General features: G+C 42.1%; 2 protein-coding genes across 2 annotated transcripts; one reads left to right on the forward strand and one right to left on the reverse strand.

Annotated features, from left to right (window-relative positions):
* Positions 1–466: 466 nt before the first annotated feature.
* Positions 467–1,384, reverse strand: LOC139175768 (olfactory receptor 5A2-like). Its single transcript, XM_070767042.1, has one exon. The coding sequence runs from the start codon at positions 1,382–1,384 to the stop codon at positions 467–469; it is 918 nt and encodes a 305-aa protein (XP_070623143.1).
* Positions 1,385–14,228: 12,844 nt separating this feature from the next.
* LOC139153919 (olfactory receptor 5V1-like) lies at positions 14,229–15,155 on the forward strand. The gene has a single exon (XM_070728341.1). It carries the CDS (start codon positions 14,229–14,231, stop codon positions 15,153–15,155), a length of 927 nt encoding a protein of 308 aa, XP_070584442.1.
* Positions 15,156–19,750: the final 4,595 nt, after the last annotated feature.

Raw genomic sequence — 19,750 nt, forward strand, 5'->3', positions numbered from 1 at the left:
AGACTTATTTATAGAGGGAAGGAAATTCAAGTATATATATATATATGTTCCAAGAGCACCGAAAAGCCTTGTCTTAGACTAGAATTACTTTTCCAATTCAGTACATCCAGCTCCATAAAAAATGCAATTGGAGTCAAGATTATCTTAAACTACCAATCATGGTCTTAACACACATAGTCTTAGTGAATATGACATTCTATAATGTGGGATCTGCTTAAACATTACTATAGTTTGATTGAAGTTATAACTTATAAGTGAAGAGATGAAAGCCCTATAAGTACAAGCCCTTCCAAACAGGTTGAACCCTATCTCATAATTTAAAGGGAGATAAAACTGTAGAAGAAAGTGACAAGTGCAGCTAGTAATTTAATGAAGCCTGCCACATCATGGTCACCAGTTTTGCTATTTCTGCCTTAATGCATTCTCTTTCTTCATTAAGGAAATCTCCAAATTTAATAAGTTCAAGTCACTTTCTAAAAAGCTTCTTTAGAGCATTTTTTACATCTTTGTTTTTCAAACTGTATATAATGGGGTTTAACATGGGAGTTAGGATACTGTACTGGATTGACACCAGCTTATCCATAGTGTCTGAGTAACCAGACGTAGGCTTCATGTATCTAATAATAGCAGTCCCACAAAACAAGAAAACTACTGTTAGGTGGGAAGCACAAGTAGAGAATACCTTCTGCCTTCCTTTTGCAGAATTTATCTTGACAATGGAAATGAAAATATGTACATAGGAAGCTATAATTAGGAGAAGGGCGGCAAATCCTAATGGCATGCTAAAGAAAAGAATGACCATTTCATTGGCAAAAGTACTAGTACAAGACAGTTGCAAGAGCAGAGGTAACTCGCAGCTGAAATGAGTAATGTTACTCGGACCACAGAAATATAAGTTTGTTAAAAAAAGGGTATTGACAGAGGAATCCAGGAAACCTGACAACCATGCAGCCAGTACCATTTGGATGCATAAGCGATGGCTGATAATGGTGCTGTATCTCAGTGGGTAGCATATAGCAGCATAACGATCATACGCCATTGCTGAAAGTAAGAAGATCTCTGTTCCAAACATGAAAATAAAGAAAAAGACCTGAGCTATGCAACCACAGACAGAAATTATCTTTTTAGTAGCCAGGAGATTCTGTAGCATTTTGGGAACTGTTACAGAAGAATAACAGATATCAAGTAAGGATAAGTTCATGAGGAAGAAATACATTGGAGTGTATAATTGAGGATCAGCCCTTATTACCAGTATGATGACCATATTTCCTACTAATGTTATTAAGTAGATTAATGAAAAAACCAGGAACAAGAAAAGTTGGATCATTGGGTCATCAGAAAGTCCCAAGAGTAGAAATTCAGTCACTGCAGTTTTGTTCTCCATGGTACATTTCTAAATGGCATTATTTGATTATGTGGCATCATTGGTACCATGTCACAGGAGTCAAATAGATATATTTTGTCCATCAATCTTGGCTTCCAACTTGATTTTTAAATCTTTTAACTGTGCTCCCATAAGTATTGTAAGTCCATCCATTTTTTCTCAAGGGGATGGTAGTCTGGTTAAAAAAAATCAATTATTAACTGATTTTTTAAAAAATAAACTATCATTGGTAACTAGAGATATATGATGATGATGAAAATGATGATGATGATGATACATAGATAGATAGATAGATAGATAGATAGATAGATAGATAGATAGATAGATAGATAGATAGATAGATAGATTAGATAGGTGGGTAGGTGGATGGATGGGTGGGTGGGTGGGTGGATGGGTGGATGGGTGAATGAGAGAGGGAGACACATAGACAGAGTAAGAGAGAGAAGGACAGAGAAACAGAGAGAGAGAGAGAGAGCACAGAAAGAACAAAAAAGAGAGACAGTGAGACAGAGAGACAGAGACAGACAGAGACAGAGAGCAGAGAAAGAGAAGTACCTTCTTGGGGAAACATCAGAACAATTAGTTAACATAGATGGCAAAACAGAATTAAGTATTTTTTGAATTGGGAATTCATTTCCCATTGGATAAATTATCTAAACATATGACTATTGGAATAAACCTACACAACAGAAATAAAAAGAAGATCTTTAAGAAAGGATTACGAGAAATGCAAAAATTAGGAAAGATTTGACACAATATACTTAAAGAAGAAGACAACTGCAGAATATAATCAAAGAAATCAACAAGAAAAAGAAAATGCAAAAGTATTTTTCAAAGTTTTTTTTAAGTGAAGAAAACTAAAAAAAGCATCCAAATCAGTTTTTTTAAAATCAAGAGAACTAATAAATCTCCTAAATAAATTTAAAAAGTAAGCATTATTTATTTATATATTTACTTATTTATTTAATTTGTTTTGTCAAGTACGTATTGGTGATAAAACAGATGTTTCTGCAAATTCTTAAATCATATATATATAGGCTCTTGTGCTGCCCTGCTCACTCACACAAACATGTGTGGTTTAGAGAGTTTATGAATATTGCCTAGCAATTCCCTTCACCAAAACCTGAACTCTCCCAATTAAGTCCAGCCATGAGCAGACCAAGATTAGTTCACAGGGCAATGACAAAATAATGCAAGGTACTTGAAAGATTCTTAAACAAAATAACTCCACCAGAAAACTTCTATCCACCAGGCAAATTTAAATCTACACACAAGAATGTTCATGAGGCAAGAAAAGTCCAGTTTTCAAGGCATGATTTAATTAGAAACAGTGTCAATCCAGAATAAGACAGGATTCATAAAGAAAACACAAAGCTAGAAAACAAACATATTGTTCCCAGCAATGCCTCCATCTCTGCATCTGTCTGTCTGTCTGTCTGTCTGTCTGTCTGTCTGTCTGTCTCTGTGTGTGACTGACTGATTGACAGACTGTCTATCTATCTATCTATCTATCTATCTATCTATCTATCTATCTATCTATCTATCTATTTATTGGATTTATATATTGCCCCTCTCAGAAGACTCGGGGTGGCTTACAACATATAAAAGAACAATAAAAACAACCTAAATCCAAATTTAAAATTAAACTAACTAATCTAACCCCCCAATTCCTTAAAAACCAATCACGCTCATTCAAAAAGTTAAATATACATTCACTTCATCAGCTGGGTGCTAATGTCTAATGGCCCAGGCCTGTTAACATGATGGGTTTTTAGATTTTTGCAGAAAGCGGGGACAGTGGTGATACTACGAATCTCTGGAGGAAGCTGATTCTAGAGGGCCCCATAGAGAAGGCTCTTTCCCTAGGCCCCACCAGGCAACACTGACTAGTTGAAAGGACCTAGAGAATGCCAATTCTGTGGGACCTGACCAGTTGCTGGGACTCATGCGGCAAAAGGCAGTCCTGTAAGGAATCTGGTCTGAGACCATGTAGGGCTTTATAGGTCATAACCAACACTTTGAATTGTGTTTGGAAACTAATCGGCAGCCAATGGAGTTCGCAAAGTGCTGGAGAAATATGGGCATACCTGAGAAGGCCCATGGCCACTTGTGTGGCTGCATTCTGCACAATCTGTACTTTCAGAACACTTTTCAATGGTATCCCCATATAGAGAGCATTACAGTAGTTGAACCTTGAGGTGATAAGGGCATGAGTGACTGTGAGTAGAGACTCCCTATCCAAATAGAGATGCAACTGGCACACCAGGCGAACCTGGGCAAATGCCCTTCTCACCACAGCTGAAAGATGGTGTTCTAAGGTCAGCTGTGGTATGATAAATAACCAGTTTCCAGTGCAGCTCATAAAATGGGTGGGATTCAATCACATTTAGCGAATAAATAATATTCTATTCTATTCTATTCTATTCTATTCTTTCCACTCCACTCCACTCCATCCACTCCATTCCAGTCCCATCGTTTTTTTCTTCTTTCTGTACTCTGTCTAATGATCAAAATTATATATCACATTTATTTTGTTCATTTGTTATGCAAAAGGCCCATATGGAGCTTCCAGTCATCATCAATAAATATGTCTTTTCTCTGCCAAAAGCACATTGTCTAATGTTTCTACCCATTCTTTTATCTGACATTTATAACTTATATTGTTATATTGTTAAAGATATTTGCCCACATTGAATTTTCTTGCATTATTTTACCAGTTTCCTTAGGAATAGATCTAGTTCAATAATCCTGTATCATTTTTTATATAAAAGTAAATGCTTTCCAGAATTCTCCTTGTTCCTTTTCTCATCATTAATGGTGATGCTTCTGGGAATCTTGTTTGCATTAAGAAGTTATTTCTTCTGTCTCTATGCTTATGTTTGAGTTTAGATTACATTTGTTTGACAAATATGGGGCGACTTCATGCATCTGATTTTGATGTTTTTTCTGTCTAATTCAAAAGCTCTACTGCTGCGTGGGCATTTAAGTTTTACAAGGCATTTTTTTCTCTAATTCTAGTTCCACCTGAATGCCGCACCTTCATCTGTTCCTTGGACCAGTGTCACCACAAGCCTTCAAACATGAAGAAAGCCGTGAAAAAGGGACATGGCTGTGCTGCTGCTGGTAGTGGTGATGGAGCTGGTTCTGCAGGGGCAGGTAGAGGGCATGTAACACCTGCGTCTCCTCTGTTGCAAACAAGTGCCGGGGATTGATGCAAGAAGAAGTTGGAGATGACATGTCATGCAGCGCTACCTTTTCCTTGGTTTTGCCTTCAACACACTCCACCACATCTGTGTGTTCACTGCCTGAGTCATCACCACCCTCCAAAGCAGCAAGGCCGTCTCGCCCAGAAGAAGCAGCGGAGTCTTTAATGCTGTTTTCTGAAACTTGCAACTGGGATGTCATGGGGCGTCCACCTGCCCAATCCGCAGTTGCAGACCTTGAGCTTCTGGATAGCCAGGAACTTCTGCCGGAGAAAGAGGAGGTGTCCATGGCATCATTGGGGAAGACCATGATCGATGACGATGAGACCCAGATCCCCGATCCTGCAGCTTACTGTAATGTAAAGTCTGAGAAGGAGGCTAGCAGGGAGGAGTCGGTGGAAGAAGATGATGAGGTGTTAGATCCCACGTGGACCGAAGGCCGACAGAGTTCAGAGGAGGAAGAGGCTGTGGTAGTCCCACAGACCCAGGCAGCCAGCAGAAGTGGAGGGAGAAGGCTGCAAATCCTCAGTGCTGAGTCTCTGTGTACTACTGCCCACCATGTCCAGGAGCCGAGCATGCCTCATATGTCACAAAGAATCTCACCAGCATGGCATTTTTTCAAGCAGTTAGCAGAAGACAAGAAAAAGGTCGTTTGCAATCTCTGCCAGCAGTCCCTGAAGTGAGGGAGAGATCTTAATAATCTCAACACCAGCTGCATGACCAGGTACCTGATTTCAAAACATGATCTTCAGTGGGGAAAATACCTTAAAAGTATTCAAATGCCTGGGTCTTCCTCTTCTGCTGTGGCTGCCTCGGCCACTGCCAATGCCCCCCCCCAAAACAACAAGGTCACCTGTCTGTCCCCAAAGGGACATTGATGGATCGCCACCACCACCACCGGCAGCACCAGCACCACCGGCAGCAGCAGTACCGGCAGCAGCACCAGCATCACCACCACCATCGCCAAGCATGTTTACACTGTCCCAGGAAAGCATTAGAAACATAGAAACATAGAAGTCTGACGGCAGAAAAAGACCTCATGGTCCATCTAGTCTGCCCTTATACTATTTTCTGTATTTTATCTTAGGATGGATATATGTTTATCCCAGGCATGTTTAAATTCAGTTACTGTGGATTTATCTACCACGTCTGCTGGAAGTTTGTTCCAAGGATCTACTACTCTTTCAGTAAAATAATATTTTCTCATGTTGCTTTTGATCTTTCCCCCAACTAACTTCAGATTGTGTCCCCTTGTTCTTGTGTTCACTTTCCTATTAAAAACACTTCCCTACTGGACCTTATTTAACCCTTTAATATATTTAAATGTTTCGATCATGTCCCCCCTTTTCCTTCTGTCCTCCAGACTATACAGATTGAGTTCATTAAGTCTTTCCTGATACGTTTTTGCTTAAGACCTTCCACCATTTTTGTAGCCCGTCTTTGGACCCGTTCAATTTTGTCAATATCTTTTTGTAGGTGAGGTCTCCAGAACTGAACACAGTATTCCAAATGTGGTCTCACCAGCATTCTATATAGCGGGATCATAATCTCCCTCTTCCTGCTTGTTATACCTCTAGCTATGCAGCCAAGCATCCTACTTGCTTTCCCTACCACCTGACTGCACTGTTCACCCATTTTGAGACTGTCAGAAATCACTACCCCTAAATCCTTTTCTTCTGAAGTATTTGCTAACACAGAACTGCCAATACAATACTCAGATTGAGGATTCCTTTTCCCCAAGTGCATTATTTTACATTTGGAAACATTAAACTGCAGTTTCCATTGCTTTGACCATTTATCTAGTAAAGCTAAATCATTTACCATATTACAGACGCCTCCAGCTATCTATCCCAAAAGGTTTTGAGAGAAAGCGGACATTCGGGCCATCCCACCCATGAGCCCTGGCCCTTAATGCCAGCATTTCCGGTCACAATTCAAAGTGTTGGTTATGACCTATAAAGCCCTTCATGGCACTGGACCAGAATATCTCCAGGACCGCCTTCTGCCACACGAATCCCAGCGACCAGTTAGGTCTCACAGAGTTGGCCTTCTCTGGGTCCCGTCAACTAAACAATGTTGCTTGGTGGGACCCAGGGGAAGAGCCTTCTCTGTGGTGGCCTCTACCCTTTGGGACCAACTCCCCCCAGATATCAGAGTTGCCCCCACCCTCCTTGCCTTTCGTAAGCTCCTTAAAACCCGCCTCTGTCATCAGGCATGGGGGAATTGAGACTTTCCCTTCCCCCTAGCCTTATAAAATTTATGCATGGTATGTCAGTATGTATGATTGGTTTCTTAAATTGGGTTTTTTTAAATTAACTTAAATATTAGATTTGTTTACATTGTATTATTATTGCTGTTAGCTGCCCCGAGTCTACAGAGAGGGGTGGCATACAAATCTGATTAATAAATAAATAAATAAATTTCACAGCTGCTTGCATTTGAAATGCTACCCTACTGCCTGGTTGAGACACCAAGTTTCAGGAAATTTCTTAAATTGGCTATCCCACAATACTCTGTCCCCAGCTGCTATTACTTTTCATGCAAGGCCATCCCTGCCCTGCACCAACATGTAGTGGAGAAAATTCAGTGTGTGCTGCTAAATGCTGTCAGTTCCCACATCCACCTCACCACCGAAACGTGGACCGGCAAACATGGCCAGGGCCGGTACATCTCTCTCACTACCCACTGGATGAATGTAGTGGCAGCAGGGAATGAGGCGGGAAGCAGTTCAGCGCATATCCTTCCACCACCCAGGATTACTGGACATCAGTCGGTGCCTGCTGTTGCCTCCTGCTCCTACTCTGCTTCCCCCTCTTCTTCCTCTGCATCCAGTAAGCGCAGCCTGGCAACTACCTACTTCAGAACAGCTGTGGGTAAATGGCAGCATGCGGTGCTGAAACTCACCTGCTTGGGGGACAGACCACACACCGCCCAGGAGCTATGAACTGGCATCTAGGGGCAGACAGATGAGTGGTTGCTGCCACTGAACCTAAAGCCAGGGAAGGTGGTGTGCGACAACGGGGGGAACCTTGTGGCAGCCTTGGGCCGAGCAGGGTTGACTCACATCCCTTGCATGGCGCATGTGGTCAACCTGGTGGTGCAGAAGTTCCTGGCCAATTATGTCGGTGCTGCTGGGTAAAGTGTGTGCGGTGTGCGTGCACTTTCGACGTTCCCACCCTGCTGCTGCTCGCCTATCTTCCCTGCAGAGGAACTTTGGCCTTCCCACCCACCACCTCATCTGCGATTTGCCAACCAGGTGGAATTCCATGCTGCATATGCTTAAAAGGGTGTGTGAGCAACAGCAGGCAATAGTGGATTACCAGTTTCATAACCCACATTCAAGTGGAAGTGCAGACCCACAGCATTTTACCCCCAATGAGTGGGCCTCCATGAGGGACATTTGTTCCATCTTGAATGGCTTCCAGTATGTCACCAATATGGTCAGCGCTGACAATTCCGTCATCAGTGCTACCATCCCCATGGTTTGCCTACTGGAAAAAACACTTCAGGCCATGCAGGTTTTGCAACAGGAGGAAACAGAGCGGCAGGCGGAACAGTAGGAGCAGGCAGAGGAAGGCCCATTTTCCCAGAAAATCCATGTCTCGCAGGGTGGGGGGCTGTGCTGAGAGCAGCCAGGTACTCTGCTGTCCAGCCAGAGTAGAGTATTTTGGGGGGAGGAGGAGGAGGACTTGCAGCAGGGTGGCTCAAAGGCACCAATGGAGCGTGGCTGGAGGGGGGAGCAGGAGGAAGAGGAGGAGGAGAGACCTATTGATGAAAACATCACCTTGACTCTGGGCAGCCTGGCTCACATGAGCCACTACATGCTCCAGTGCCTGCGGAATGACCCCACGGTAGCCTGCATCCTTGACTCGGACAGTTACTGGGTGGCCGCCCTACTGGATCCCCATTATAAGGACCGCATCACCTCCTTCATACCAGCAGCCGAGTGGGAGCACAGAATAGGCAAGTACAAGCGTGCAGTCGTGGACACACTATTGGAAGAGTTCCCAGAGCAATTGGAGTGCCCAGTGGTGGCACACGGAGTAGGAGCAGAAGTAGGACGCAGTCGGCAATGCAGTGGGGACACTGGCAGCAACACAAGGGGGTGGTCATTGGAAGACATTGCAAATATGCATAATGTCATATTCGACATCCACACAGATGCACCACTCTCAGATGTGATGCCCCATAGCAGAAGGCATCACGTGAACCGCATGGTGGACGAATACCTGTCCATGCGATGCCTCCACCAACTTCAATTTTGGGGTAGGAAAATTGAACACGTGGCCAGAGCTTGCCCTCTATGCCCTGGAAGTGCTGCCCTGCCCTGCGGCAAGCGTCCTGTCAGAGCGTGTGTTCAGCACCGCAGGAGGGGTCATCACTGACAGAAGGATCCACTTATCCACAGTCAACGTGGATATACTGACATTTCTAAAAATGAACTAGTCTTGGATCACAGAGGACGTTGCTGTGCCACCACCTGAGTGAGTGGTTAGAGCGTTCACTACCACTACCACCAACACCACCCTCACAGACAGTTGTAAAATTTATCATGTTATATAGTCAGTTATATTTTTATGGTGAAAGTTTGGTTATTATTATTATTATTATTATTATTATTATTATTATTATTATTATTAATTAGATTTGTATACTTTGTGTTTGACTAAAGTTTCTGTTCAATAAACCTATTTTTTGCAGAGATTTGTTCTGAGAACCTGTAATGTACATTTGGGTCAACCGCAGGACCACCTACTTTCTCTGCCTTTCCTTTTCCTACGCAAGACAAAGCCACTAGCGCTGACTCTCAATTTAATTTGTGGGCAACCACAGGACCACCTTCGTTCTCTACCTTTCCTTTTGCTTTGCAAGACAAAGCCACTAGCGCTTTCTCTAAATATAATTTTGGGTCAACCGCAGGGACACCTTCTTTCTCTGCCTTTTCTTTTTCTGTGTCAGCTGAAGCCTCAAGCTGTTACTACTGCCCACAGTGGCCAGTGACCCAGCGCGCCACATAGCGCACCCCCCCATCACATAGGATTGCTGTGCAAAATCTGGCTGATTCTTGACAAATGTATCTTTTTTATGTACACTGAGATCATATGCACCAAAGACAAAGTCCTTGTGTATCCAATCATACTTGGCCAATAAAAGAATTCTATTTCAGCTTCAGGGTGTACAGCTTAATGCAGTGTTTTTCAACCAGGGTTCTGCCAGAAATCTGATGACACCAAAGGGTTCCCCTGAAGAAAAAAGGTTGAAAAACACTGTACTATATATAAAAAAGTATGCCCAAATATATTAATCTGCCAACAAAAAGGAAATAAAGTAGATAAAAGGAAAGATTATAAAGAATCTACTTGAAACAGAGTGAAAAGAAATGTTGCAGTGTGACACAAATGCATGGAGTTATTATGATAGGAAGTATAAAAAAGATGCTGAATAAAATGGTAATGAAAATCTAAATAAAAAGAAGATCTTTAAGAAAGGGGTACAATAGGTGCAAATATTAAGAAAGATGTGACATAATGTACTTAAAGAAGAAAAGACAACTGCAGAATATAATCAAAGAAATCAACAGGAAAAAGAAAATGCAAAAGTATTGTTCCAAAAAATTAAGTTAAGAAAATAAAAAAGTGTCCAAATCATTTTTTAAAGTCATGAGAACTAAAAGAATCTCCTAAATAAATGTAAAAAGTAAGCATTATGCAATTACTTGAGATGAAATTGAATTGAATGAATTATTTAAAAATATTTTATTCAAAATCCAAAAGAAAAAAATGAAGAGACAAAATAAAACCCCAAAAAATGTTGGAAAAATAGTTTTCAATTAAAACACCCCTCAAAGTATAGAAACACATACAGTGGTACCTCGCCTTACGAACTTAATTCATTCCGTGACAAGGTTCATAAGTTGAAAAGTTTGTAAAATGAAACAATGTTTCCCATAGGAATCAATGTAAAAGTGAATAATGTGTGCAATTCCAAAACTCACCCCTTTTGCATTACGTCGCTGGGAATCCCCACCTCCGGACTTATGTTGCCAGCCAAAGCGCACGTTTTTGCACTGCTGGGATTCCCCTAAGGCTCCCCTCCCTGGGAAACCCCACCTCCGGATTTCTGTGTTTTTGCGATGCTGCAATTTCCCTGAGGCTCCCCTTGCTGGGATTCAAAACAGCACTGGCAGAAATGAAGAGAATCCCAGAGAGGGGAGCCTCAGAGAAATTACAGCATCGCAAAAACACAGAAGTCTGGAGGTGGGGTTTTCCAGGAAGGGGAGCCTCAGGGAAATCCCAGCAGTGCAAAAGCAGGTGCTTTGCTGGCAATGGAAGTCTGGAGGTGGGGTTTCTCAGTGAGGGGAGCCTCAAGGGAATCCCAGCAGCACAAAAGCGGATGCTTTGCTGGCAACGGAAGTCCGTAGGTGAGGTTTTCCAGTGAGGGGAGCCTCAGGGAAACCACAGCATCACAAAAACACAGAAGTCCGGAGGTGGGGTTTCCCAGCGAGGGGAGCCTCAAGAGAATCCCAACAGTGCAAAAGTGAGCACTTTACTAGCAACGGAAGTCTGGAGTTGGGGTTTCCCAGCGAGGGAAGCCTCAGGGAAATTGCAGCATTGCAAAAATACGGAAGTCCGGAGGTGGGGCATCCCAGCAGTGGCGGCTTGGGTTTGTAAGGTGAAAACAGTTCACAAGAAGAAGCAAAATAATCTTAAACACCGGGTTCGTATCTCAAAAAGTTCAATAGAAGAGGCGTTCATAAGACAAGGTACCACTGTATTATCACTCTGAGTTGAACAGTGATAAAACTACTAAAGCAGCTTCCCATCTTGTGATGGAGGTCCACAATTTATAAGCTTGTACCTCTATTTGTAACCCAATTGATTTGTCAGACACTACTTATATATAAAAAAATTATTACCAGGTTAAACTATAGCAAAGTAAACATTCAAAGCACTTTGTTAACAGTCTGTTCATAATTGACTCAGAGAAAGTCTACAATACCACTGCTATTGTTTGAGTTTGTTGTTTGAGGTGCTCTAAATTTTCTTTGAAAAGGAATTGCACAGTAAGTTAGGTTTTGCTTATTAGATTTATCTTTTATAATTTGTTTTCTACCTTATTTTTCAACCAATTTCAGAATTCCAATTACCACAAATTCAGTATGGATTTCTTTCAGACTTTCTTTTTTTATCGCAAATCATTTGTTTGTTTGTTTATTTATTTATTTACTTACTTATCTATTTGTCAAGTATGTATAGGTAATATACATAGATATGACATTGTTTCTATACATAAGATGGATACTGATAAGAGGGAACATTAGGACAGGGACAGTAGGCATGCTAGTGCGCTTATTCACGTCCCTTACTGACCTCTTAGGAATTGGGTGAGATCAACAGTGGACAGTCTAAGGGTAATTTTTTATGGGTTAGGTGATAAAACTACAGAGTCATTCAGTGAACAAGGTCAATTTTCTCCTATCGGTTCATCCAAAACTGGGGCTAACTGACTGAATACCACCTCTGAAGTAAAATATATCTTTCCAGATACATAACCTGGTAAAGAAGAATATGGACGTCACCAGTATGCTGATTTCAAAAATAAAATGAATTTCTGCACTATGTTTAAGCACTATAGATTTGAGATTATTTTAGTTAAGCTATTTCATGGACAGAAATGTAATTGCAACATCACATTATTAGAACAGTTTTATCCTTATTTTCAGTGAATGTAATTGTAATACCCTGTTTACTTATAATCATCCCGATTTTCTTATAATCCCCAGAAGACAGATAGAAAAGTACCTGCCTGCGACTGTATTAGAAACTGAGGTGTCAGATCTGTGAACTATATAGTTGCTGAACTTATATATGTGAAGGGGAAATTATTCAGTATTTAGGTGCATATCACTGCTATTGTTTGAGTTTGTTGTTTGAGGTGCTCTAAATTTTCTTTGAAAAGGAATTGCACGGTAAGTTAGGTTTTGCTTATTAGATTTATCTTTTATAATTGGTTTTCTACCTTATTTTTCAACAAACTTGAGAATTCCAAGTACAGTTATCCCTCGATTATCGCGAGGGTTCCGTTCCAAGACCCCTCGCGATAATCGATTTTTCGCGATATAGTGGTGCGGAAGTAAAACACCATCTGCGCATGCGCACCCTGTTTTCCATGGCCGCGCATGCGCAGATGGTGTTTTTACTTCCGCACCTGGGAAGACCCAGGGAAGGTTCCTTCCGCCGCCCAGCAGCTGATCTGCTCGGCAGTGCCGCAGCAGCGAGGAGCTGAAGATCGGGGTTTCCCCTTTGCGTGGGCAGCGGGGAAGACCCAGGGAAGGTTCCTTTGGCCACCCAGCAGCTGATCTGCTCGGCAGCACCGCAGCAGCGAGGAGCCGAAGATCGGGGTTTCCCCGCCGCCCACGCAAAGGGGAAACCCCGATCTTCGGCTCCTCGCTGCTGCCCGCCCGCCGCTCGCCCGCCGCCCGCCGCTCGAGAGCAAGAGGGGGAGAGATAGAGAAAGAGAGAGAAGGAAAGAAAGAGATGAGAGAGGGAGGAAGAGAGTGTGAGAGAGGAAGAAGCAAGATAGAGAAAGAGAGAGAGAAAGAAAGATGAGAAAGGAAGAGAGTGACGTCATCGGGTGGGAAAATATTTTTAATTAATATTTTTTGAAAAATCGCGATATAGCGTTTCGCGAAGATCGAGATCGCGAAAATCGAGGGATCACTGTACCACAAATTCAGTATGGATTTTACTTTACTGTATTCTCATCAACTGATTTGTAGTATTGTATGTTGAACAAAAATTATGTGTGCTCTTTTGCTCCTTCTTTGAAAATATGATTTGATTTGTCTGTTTGTATTCAAACCAGATAATAATTAGGATACCTTTTAAACATGAATATTGACTAAGTGAATGACTTTACTTTTTTTAAACCTGTAGCATAGAAGTGGCATTTAGATAAAATTGCAATGAATCTGCATATTCAATCTATGGATAAATCACTCATATTTAGCCTTGAAACAGAAAACTATTAAGAATGAAGCTGGAAGAGGCTACAGCAGCTTAAAATGTTGATCATTGTTTTTTTAGAAAAGAAAATTTGGGCTGCTCTTGTTTAGATTGCATTTTTTTCTTAATTCAAATCGAGGTTTGCAGAAACATACTTAATTATTTGAATGTCTTTTCACAGTTTGAAAATTCCTTTCAAGATTTCCCAGTTATAAACATCTGTGGTCATAATATCTGCACGGAACTGAGCATTACAACTTCAATAAAAGATAAAGTGACTTCGCTATTTTTAACTTAGAATGCTGTGTGCTGCTTGTGAAATATAGCTTATTCAACAGACCATAATTTTAAAATCTGCATGAGTTATTGTGGTACTCTATATGGATTAAGCGATGCCAAACTGTTTTTCCTATTTGTGCATTAATAAGCATATGAATATGAACAACTGCATTGTGATAGTATTGTAAGATGACATTTTTGATAGAGCAAGTAAAAAACGAGGGTGCAGATTTCATTATGTGACTGGAGAAATGTTAGATTCTAGGTATTGAATTGCTTGCTAGATTTCTGATCATCAACTGAGCATTATTCTTCTGATTTAAAAAACCATGATTAAGTTCTGAGTCTAAGTTCACAATGATGAATGAATCTGTTCCAAGTGAATTCCTCATCTTGGGCTTCTCTGGTCTCCAGGAACTGCAGCTGTTACTTTTCTTTATCTTTCTTGCCACATATGTAGGTACTCTCATGGGGAACATCTCAATCCTCACTGTTGCTTGTCTAGATCCCCAGCTTCATACTCCCATGTACTTCTTCCTAGGAAATCTCTCTTTTCTGGATATCTGTTATACCACCACCAATGTTCCTCAGATACTTGTACACTTCATGGCACAAAAGAAGAGTATCACATATGCTGGATGTGTAACTCAACTCTATTTTTTCCTGACTTTTGTGGGCACTGAATGCATCCTATTAGCTACAATGGCCTATGATCGCTTTGTAGCTATTTGCCATCCTTTGAATTATACTTCAATTATGAGAAGACCCTTTTGCCTCCAATTGTCTGGTGCCTGCTGGGCAAGTGGCTTTCTCAATTCAGCTCTTCACACTTATTTTACATTCCGTTTGCCATTCTGTGGAGCCAATCACATCAATTATTTTTTCTGTGATATTCCCCCCCTTCTAATGCTTTCGTGTGGAGACAAAACCTTAAATGAGATTATCTTACTTGTAGTTGGAATCTTCATAGGATGGATTCCATTTGTTTGCATTCTTCTATCTTATATTTATATCATCTCCACTATTATGAAGATTCAATCCAATGAAGGGAGGATCAAAGCTTTCTCCACCTGCACCTCACACCTGACTATTGTCATCTTGTATTATGGAAGCTCCATTTTCACCTATGTCCGGCCAATATCAACATACTCATTGGAGAAAGACCGACTTATTTCTATGCTTTATAGCATTATCACTCCCATGTTAAACCCTTTGATTTATACCTTAAGAAATAAGGACATTAAGAATGCCCTGAAGAAGATTTTTCTCTGGAAATTTGATTAAAATTGTAAAAAGTAAGTTTGTTCTGAAACAAAATTGGGAATACTCACATTTATTTATTTTTAATTATTTATTAGATTTGTATGCCGCCCCTTCTGGAGACTCGGAGCATATTTTCTAAATTTCTGTTTATCTCTAATAATACGAATTATGTCTCTTTGTATATTTCTATGAGTTCTATATTACTATGTACTGTTTTACTTTATGTGTTTCCTATCTATATATATGTCTATATTTTCCCTTTTCCATCTGTTCTCTAATAGATTAGCTATTTATATATGAACTAATTAAATACTTAAAACAAATATTAACTGTGCTCTTTTTACATCTTAATAAAATTATACATGCCACTTTTCCAGTAAATTACAAATTTCAAGCAGATTTTAACATCAACAAACAACAACATGAAGTTTCTACCTCTAAGGAAAATGTTAACCAACAAAGGGAAGAAGTTTGGACCTGTTTATTTCATTCTCTTTCTTTTAAGAAAACTACATTTGAGTTCATTCCCACTTGCTACTTTTCTTTGCATTTGTGTTTTTAAATTATAGCTGTACTGGGAAAGCAAATTATTTTCCCCAGTCTGTAAAAAATGCTACTGATAGAGACACTGGGATTTGGGCGAGGTAAAAGTTGGATGGACAGATGGTTCTGCATCTACATTCTAAAAAATAATAATAACCTTCAGTAAAAAAAGAAGGCCGAAAGGCAGGGCTGGAGAGACATTTTTCTTTCTTCTAGCTGCTTCCATAGTAAAATTTTGTAGACAATTGTCAATATAGCTTGCTAGTCTTATTGCAGTAAGGCTTATTAAAGAATGCATTCTATATAGACAAGCCACTATACATTCATTCACTCACTCATTCATTCATTTATTTTATTTTTATCTCACCTTTACTGCCTTAGATGTTTCTACATCTGGATTCAACCATCTATCTATCTATCTATCTATCTATCTATCTATCTATCTATCTATCTATCTATCTATCTATCTATCATCTATCTATCTATCTATCTATCTATCTATCTATCTATCTATCTATCTGTCTGTCTGTCTGTCAGCGCTCCAAATAGCATCTGAGAAATAAACCAAGTCCCAGTCCAAATCTCTCAATCAGAGCTCAATTTATTAACAGAACCATGTTGGCTATACCATCGTCATTCTGATTCTGAATAGTTCTCAGAATCCCACCTAGGTTAAGGTTCATCTTACATCCCCCATACCCACAAGTTCATCATGAGAGAGTCTGTGTGCAAGGGCTTATCAACTTCCTCTTCTCTTCAGTTGAGGCAGAACAAAAGGTGACCTTGGCTTGGAGAAAGGAATCTTTGGTTGTGTCTGGTAACTTTCCCCTCGGACTACTCACTACCCCTCCCACCCCCACCCCTTGTGTTGTGTCAGGCTGAACTCTTTAAATCCACATGAAGATTTCAGCCTGACACTATCTATTTAATATCACTATGCTGCATCCCATGCAAAGTCATGGAATCAATTATAAATCAATCAATTACTCTCCATCTAGAAACTAATAATTTGCTCTCTAACAAACAATTTGGATTCAGAAAAAAACTATCCTGCAACCTGCACCTCGTCCACTGCAAAAATATATGGGCAACTCATCTAGATCAAGGGAAATCTATAGGTGCAATTTATATCGACTTCTGCAAAGCCTTCAGTGGTCCATGAAACTACTCCTAAAATTCAAATCCTATGGCATCTCAGGATCCCTCCACAGCTGGATTACAGCATTCCTGTAATCAGACAACATGTGGTCAAACTAGGAAGCTCCATATCGACCCCGTCCCAGTTAAAAGCGGTGTTCCCCAAGGTAGTGTACTGGGACCAATGCTCTTCATTCTCTACATCGAGGACCTTTGCGATTACATCACAAGCAACTGTGTCCTCTTTGCCGATGATGTAAAACTCTTCAACACCACCGATAATACAACTACTCTCCAAAAAGACCTGAACTCTGTTTCTGAGTGGTCTAACACATGGCAACTCCAAATCTCAACTAGCAAATGCTCTGTCCTACACATTGGGAAAAAGAATCTAAACTCCAAATACGAACTGAATAATCAAATTATCACAGATAAAACCCACTCAGTTAAAGACCTCGGTATACTAATAACAAAAGATTTAAGTACCAAAGCCCACTGCAACAATATAGCCAAGAAGGCTTCAAGAGTTGCAAACCTAATCCTACGTAGCTTCTGCTCTGGCAATCTCTCACTACTTTCCAGAGCTTACAAAACTTTCACCAGACCCATCCTCAAATACAGCTCATTTGTTTGGAACCCATATCGCATCTCAGACATTAACACCCTTGAAAATGTCCAAAGATATATCACCAGAAGAGTCCTTCACTCCTACACTCGAAACAGAATACCCTACGAGACTAGACTGTCAATCCTGGGCCTAGAAAGCTTAAAACTAAGATGCCTTAAACATGATCTAAGTATTGCCCACAAGATCATATGCTGCAACGTCCTACTTCAGCTTCAACCACAGCAACACAAGAGCACACAACAGATTTAAACTTAATGTTAACCGCTCCAAAGTTGACTGTAAAAAATATGACTTCAGTAACCAAGTTGTCGAAGTGTGGAACTCATTACCGGACTCCATAGTGTCATCCCAAACCCCCAACACTTTACCCTTAGATTATCCACGGTTGACATCTCCAGATTCCTAAGAGGTCAGTAAGGGGCAAGTACAAGTGCACTGGAGTGCCTTCGGTCCCCTGTCCTACTGCTCTCCTATATCTCCTATACCTTTCTTCTATTCCTATATCTCTTCTTCTATTCTTTCATTGTAATGTTTTATTCCTATATCTTCTCTTATATTCTTTCTTAGATATATTTTACTATGAGTATATCCTCTATAACCTTCATTATGTATTTTACTATGTGTACACCCACTAAAACCCTCATTGTGAATTGGGCAAAATCAATCAATAAAAATAAATAAATAAAAGACAAATATTACTCACTCATCATGAAATCTCTAGAACTGTAAAGCCTACAAATTTGAAACTTGGCATGCATGTTTCTCTTTGCTTCTAGATGTTCACTCAGAAAGGATTTTTCAAAATGACCATCAGATTACAGTGATCCCCCGCTCGTTGCGAGGGTTCCGTTCCAGGAGCCCCCGCAACGAGCGGGTTTTCGCGAAGTAGCGATGCGGAAGTAAAAACACCATCTGCGCATGTGCAGAGGGTGTTTTTACTCCCACAGAGCTAGCGAGGAGCCGAAGATTGGGGGCGGCGCGGCTGTTTGCCCCCGCATGGGGGGCTTCCTAGCAGCCCCCCAAACCCGGGTTGGGGGTCCGGGGGGCGCTGTCTCTCGGCGCTTTCGAGCTGAGTCCGGGAGCGAACTCGCTCCCCGACTCAGCTGGAAAGCGCCGAGAGACAGCGTGGACAGGCCCGTTCCTTGGCGCTGTCTCTCGGCGCTTTCGTGCTGAGTCCGGGAGCGAACTCGCTCCCCGACTCAGCTGGAAAGCGCCGAGAGACAGCGTGGACAGGCCCGTTCCTTGGCGCTGTCTCTCGGCGCTTTCGTGCTGAGTCCGGGAGCGAACTCGCTCCCCCACTCAGCTGGAAAGCGCCGAGAGACAGCGTGGACAGGCCCGTTCCTTGGCGCTGTCTCTCGGCGCTTTCGTGCTGAGTCCGGGAGCGAACTCGCTCCCCGACTCAGCTGGAAAACGCCGAGAGACAGCGTGGACAGGCCCGTTCCTTGGCGCTGTCTCTCGGCGCTTTCGTGCTGAGTCCGGGAGCGAACTCGCTCCCCGACTCAGCTGGAAAGCGCCGAGAGACAGCGTGGACAGGCCCGTTCCTTGGCGCTGTCTCTCGGCGCTTTCGTGCTGAGTCCGGGAGCGAACTCGCTCCCCGACTCAGCTGGAAAGCGCCGAGAGACAGCGTGGACAGGCCCGTTCCTTGGCGCTGTCTCTCGGCGCTTTCGTGCTGAGTCCGGGAGCGAACTCGCTCCCCGACTCAGCTGGAAAGCGCCGAGAGACAGCGTGGACAGGCCCGTTCCTTGGCGCTGTCTCTCGGCGCTTTCGTGCTGAGTCCGGGAGCGAACTCGCTCCCCGACTCAGCTCGAAAGCGCCGAGAGACAGCGTGGACAGGCCCGTGCGGCGAGAATGAACGGCGTGGGCGGGCGAAGGGCGGGCGGCAGCGAGGAGTTTGCGTGGGCAGTGGGGAAACTCCTCGCTGACGCCAGCAAGAGGGGGAAGACTCAGGGAAGCCGCCCAGCAGCTGATCTCCCGGTTGCCATCTACGCATGCGTGCCCACGGGCACGCATGCGTAGATGGTATTTTGACTTCCGGGTTGAAAAATAGCGAAGTACCCTGTTCGCAATGGTTGGGGACGCAATAAACGGGGGATCACTGTATTAGTATTTCTTGTACAGTATTATATTAATATGCTCCGGTGCTAAGGAGTTAGACATTCTATTCCCCCTCCCCACCTGAAAAGAACTCTGTTCCAATTGCCTTATATTAACATCCTCTAATACAGTGTTTTTCAACCGGTGTGCCACGGCACACTGGTGTGCCGCGAGACATGATCAGGTGTGCCGCGATGCTCAGCTTCTGAGACCG

This window comes from Erythrolamprus reginae, chromosome Z, assembly GCF_031021105.1.
Source record: "Erythrolamprus reginae isolate rEryReg1 chromosome Z, rEryReg1.hap1, whole genome shotgun sequence".
NCBI lineage: Eukaryota > Metazoa > Chordata > Lepidosauria > Squamata > Dipsadidae > Erythrolamprus > Erythrolamprus reginae.